This window comes from Oncorhynchus mykiss, unplaced genomic scaffold, assembly GCF_013265735.2.
Source record: "Oncorhynchus mykiss isolate Arlee unplaced genomic scaffold, USDA_OmykA_1.1 un_scaffold_289, whole genome shotgun sequence".
Classification (NCBI taxonomy): domain Eukaryota; kingdom Metazoa; phylum Chordata; class Actinopteri; order Salmoniformes; family Salmonidae; genus Oncorhynchus; species Oncorhynchus mykiss.
This window is the reverse complement of record NW_023493741.1, coordinates 183,883-190,000: the sequence shown is the minus strand read 5'-3', so window position 1 is coordinate 190,000 and position 6,118 is coordinate 183,883. Positions and strand designations below refer to the sequence as shown.

General features: G+C 36.5%; 1 protein-coding gene across 2 annotated transcripts in view; it reads right to left on the bottom strand.

Annotated features, from left to right (window-relative positions):
• LOC110531314 (aminoacyl tRNA synthase complex-interacting multifunctional protein 1-like) overlaps positions 1-5,657 on the bottom strand; it is a 44,842-nt gene extending 39,185 nt beyond the window's left edge. The window contains exon 1 of one of the 2 annotated variants that reach the window (XM_036973672.1): positions 5,468-5,657. In XM_036973672.1, coding sequence (XP_036829567.1) covers positions 5,468-5,505 — 38 coding nt within the window. In that variant the 5' untranslated portion in view covers positions 5,506-5,657. The remainder of the gene's footprint in view (positions 1-5,467) is intronic. The other variant, XM_036973673.1, reaches the window with a different exon arrangement.
• Between the last annotated feature and the right edge of the window lie 461 nt (positions 5,658-6,118).

Here is a 6,118-nt window from a genome sequence, read left to right as displayed (position 1 = left end):
CTGTCCAACTGTCACGTTCTGACCTTAGTTCCTTTGTTATGTCTTTGTTTTAGTATGGTCAGAGCGTGAGTTGGGTGGGTTGTCTATGCTCTTTTTTCTATAATTTGGGATTTTCTGTGTTCGGCCTGGTATGGTTCTCAATCAGAGACAGCTGATAGAGAATCATACGTAGGTAGCCTGGTTTCACCTTTGAGTGGTGGGTGTTGATTTTCTGTGTTCGGCCTGGTATGGTTCTCAATCAGAGACAGCTGTCAATCGTTGTCCCCTGATTGAGAATCATACGTAGGTAGCCTGGTTGTCCCCTGATTGAGAATCATACGTAGGTAGCCTGGTTGTCCCCTGATTGAGAATCATACGTAGGTAGCCTGGTTGTCCCCTGATTGAGAATCATACGTAGGTAGCCTGGTTGTCCCCTGATTGAGAATCATACGTAGGCAGCCTGGTTTCACCTTTGAGTGGTGGGTGTTTATTTTCTGTTCTGTGTTTTGTTGCACCGTTCAGGACTGTTCGTTTGTCTTGTTTTGTTGTTTGTTTCAGTATTCATTCTTTATTAAATTACAATGAATACTTACCCACGCTGCACCTTGGTCCTTTATTTCTCCCGACGACAACCATTACACCAACCAAAAACAGAGAGACCCAGAAAACCTGAGTCTACGCCTTCACTATGGTGAATCACTAAAACGATACAGAAATACACTACGGGAAAAGAAGGAACAGCACGTCAGAAATCAGCTCAATGTAACTGAAGAATCCATGGAATCGAACCACTTCTGGGAAGATTTGAACACACTAAACAAACAACAACACGAAGAGTTATCTATCCAAAACAGAGATGTATGGATAAACCACTTCTCCAATATCTTCGTCTCTATAACAAAGAACAAACAGCAAAAACATATACATGATCAAATACAAATCTTAGAATCAACTATTAAAGACCAGAACCCACTGGATTCCAGAACCCACTGGATTCCAGAACCCACTGGATTCCAGAACCCACTGGATTCCAGAACCCACTGGATTCTCCAATTACATTGAATGAGCTACAGGACAAAATAAAAACCCTCCAACCCAAAAAGGCCTGTGGTGTTGACGATATTCTCAATGAAATGATCAAATATACAGACAACAGATTCAAATTGGCTATACTTAAACTCTTTAAACACTATATAGACCTAAAGACACAATATAAACACTATATAGACCTATAGACACTATATAGACACTATATAGACCTACAGACACTATATGTACAATATATAGATACTATATAGACCTATATACACTATATAGACACTATATAGACACTATCTATACATACAGACACTATGTACACACTATATAGACCTATAGACACTATATGTACAATATATAGATACTATATAGACCTATATACACTATATAGACACTATATAGACACTATATATACATACAGACACTATGTACACACTATATAGACCTATAGACACAATATAGACACTATATAGACCTATAGACACTATATAGACACTATATAGACACTATATAGACACTATATAGACACTATATAGACCTACAGACACTATATGTACAATATATAGATACTATATAGACCTATATACACTATATAGACACTATATATACACATACAGACACTATGTACACACTATATAGACCTACAGACACTATATAGACACTATATAGACCAATATACACTATATAGACACTATATAGACCAATAAACACTATATAGACATTATATAGACCTATAGACACTATATAGACCTATAGACACTATATAGACCAATATACACTATATAGACACTATATAGACCAATAAACACTATATAGACATTATATAGACCTATAGACACTATATAGACCTATAGACACTATATAGAGACTATATAGACCTACAGACACTATATAGTCCTACAGACACGATATAGACACTACAGACACTGTATAGACCTACAGACACTATATAGACCTATAGACACTATATAGACACTATATAGACCTACATACACTATATAGATACTATATAGACCTATAGACACTTTATAGACACTATATAGACCTATAGACACTATATAGACCTACATACACTATATAGACACTATATAGACCTACATACACTATATACACCTACAGACACTTTATTGACACTATATAGACCTACATACACTACATAGACCTATAGACACTATATAGACCTACATACACTATATAGACACTATATAGACCTACAGACACTTTATAGACACTATATAGACCTACAGGCACTATATAGACACTATATAGACCTACAGACAATTTATAGACACTATATAGACCTATAGACACTATATAGACACTATATACCTACATACACTATATAGACACTATATAGACACTATATAGACCTACAGACACCATATAGACCTATATACACTATATAGACCTACATACACTATATAGACACCATATAGACCTACATACATTATATACACCTACAGACACTTTATAGACACTATATAGACCTACATACACTATATAGACCTATAGACACGATATAGACCTATAGACACTATATAGACCTATAGACACTATACAGACCTATAGACACTATATAGACACTATATAGACCAATATACACTATATAGACACTATATAGACCTATAGACACTATATAGACCTAAATACACTATATAGACCTACATACACTATATAGACCTATAGACACTATATAGACACTATATAGACACTATATAGACCAATATACACTATGTAGACCTATAGACACTATATAGACACTATATAGACCAATATACACTATATAGACATTATATAGACCTATAGACACTATATAGACCTATAGACACTATATAGAGACTATATAGACCTACAGACACTATATAGACCTACAGACACTATATAGACACAATATAGACCTACAGACACTGTATAGACCTACAGACACGATATAGAACTACAGACACTATATAGACCTACAGACACGATATAGACCTACAGACACTGTTTAGACCTACAGACACGATATAGACACTATATAGACCTATAGACACTACATAGACACTATATAGACCTACAGACACTTTATAGACACTATATAGACCTACAGACACGATATAGACACTATATAGACCTATAGACACTACATAGACACTATATAGACCTACAGACACTTTATAGACACTATATAGACCTACAGACACTATATAGACACTATATAGACATACAGACACTTTATAGACACTATATAGACCTATAGACACTATATAGACACTATATAGACACTATATAGACCTACAGACACTATATAGACCTACAAACACTTTATAGACACTATATAGACCTACATACACTATATAGACCTATAGACACTATATAGACCTATAGACACTATATAGACCTATAGGCACTATATAGACCTACATACACTATATAGACCTATAGACACTATATAGACCTACAGACACGATATAGACCTATAGACACTATATAGACCTATAGACACTATATAGACCTATAGACACTATATAGACACTATAAGGACCTACAGACACTTTATAGACACTATATAGACCTACATACAATATATAGACCTTTGGACACTATATAGACCTATAGACACTTTATAGACACTATATAGACCTATAGACACCATATAGACACTATATAGACCTATAGACAATATATAGACACTATATAGACCTACATACACTATATAGACACTATATAGACACTATATAGACCTACATACACTATATGGACCTACAGACACTATATAGACCTACAGACACTTTATAGACACTATATAGACCTACATACACTATATAGACCTATAGACACTATATAGACCTATAGACACTATATAGACCTATAGACACTATATAGACCTACATACACTATATAGACCTATAGACACTATATAGACCTACAGACACTATATAGACCTATATACACTATATAGACCTATATACACACTATATAGACACTATATAGACACTATATATACCTACAGACACTATATAGACCTATAGACACTATATAGACCTATAGACACTATATAGACCTATAGACACTATATAGACAATATAAGGACCTACATTCACTTTATAGACACTATATAGACCTACATACACTATATAGACCTATAGACACTATATAGACCTATAGACACTATATAGACCTACATACACTATATCGACCTATAGACACTATATATACCTACAGACACTATATGGACACTATATAGACCTACAGACATTATATAGACCTATAGACACTATAAAGACACTATAAGGACCTACAGACACTTTATAGACACTATATAGACCTACATACGCTATATAGACACTATATAGACCTACAGACACTATATAGACACTATATAGACCTATAGACACTATATAGACACTATAAGGACCTACAGACACTTTATAGACACTATATAGACCTACATACACTATATAGACACTATATAGACCTATAGACACTATATAGACACTATATAGACACTAGATATACCTACAGACACTATACAGACACTACATAGACCTATAGACACTATATAGACACTATATAGACCTACAGACATTATATAGACACTATATAGACCTATAGACACTATATAGACCTATAGACACAATATAAACACCATATAGACACCATGTAGACCCTATATAGACCTACAGAAACTATATAGACCTATAGACACCATATAGACACTATATAGACTTATAGACATTATATAGACACTATATAAACCTATAGACACTATATAGACCAATAGACACTATATAGACCTATAGACACTTTATATACCTACAGACACAATATAGATACTATATAAACCTACTATATGCTACAGTTTTGGCATTGTAAGCTATCAAAACTCATAGACCTACAGCTCCAGGCTCAATGCAAGGTTGACAGAGAGAGAATAAGAGAAGGCCCTACAGATCCAGACTCAATGCAAGGTTGACAGAGAGAGAATAAGAGAAGGCCCTACAGATCCAGGCTCAATGTAAGGTTGAAAGAGAGAAGAGAAGGCCCTACAGATCCAGGCTCAATATAAGGTTGAAAGAGAGAAGAAGAGAAGGCCCTACAGATCCAGACTCAATGTAAGGTTGACAGAGAGAGAAGAAGGGAAGGCCCTACAGATCCAGGCTCAATGCAAGGTTGACAGAGAGAGAATAAGAGAAGGCCCTACAGATCCAGGCTCAATGTAAGGTTGAAAGAGAGAAGAGAAGGCCCTACAGATCCAGGCTCAATATAAGGTTGAAAGAGAGAAGAAGAGAAGGCCCTACAGATCCAGACTCAATGTAAGGTTGACAGAGAGAGAAGAAGGGAAGGCCCTACAGATCCAGGCTCAATGTAAGGTTGACAGAGAGAGAAGAAGGGAAGGCCCTACAGATCCAGGCTCAATGTAAGGTTGACAGAGAGAGAAGAAGAGAAGGCAGGTATAAAAAGTAGTTACCTGTGTCTGTGGTGGGGTGGGTTATGTTTTTCAGCCATGGTAGAGAGAGAAGTTGCCGAGGCGTTGGATATAACTGGCCAACTGACCGACTGACATCTGGGGTTAACACTTCTCTCTCTATCCCCCAATCAATTTCTTCCTCTCTCTCTCGCTGTCTCTGCCTCTCTCTCTCTCTCTCTCCTCTCTCCCACATAGCTGACATTCTTCAACTAAGCACAACAGCAGGTGCGCTCACGGATCAAGTTCTCGCCAGTCTGTGGCCGTACCGCTCCTCCGCATCTTTCCCTGCGTGCCATGACATGAGCCTGTAGTGCACTGGGCCATACAGCCTTGGCCGCATACCACCCGTGGCAGGGTCGGGTTCAGGGAGAGGAGGGGGAAATCTACAGATGTAGGATCATAATTTGATCACTATTTTGTTGCTGAGAATTTCCTATCAGGATATGCAAACTTGTAAAAAGCCTCGTAAAAGTTTGTAATTTCCACTTTAAAATGTCCGATATGATTTGGTCTCAACGAAAAACGTATCAACCCCTACAAAACATTATAGCTGGATTATGTAACTTTTTTTTGGGGGGGGGGGGGGGGCGACCCCGACCAAATTCACATAGAAATGTGAGTTATAGATCTGTCTCATTCAAAACCAGTCTA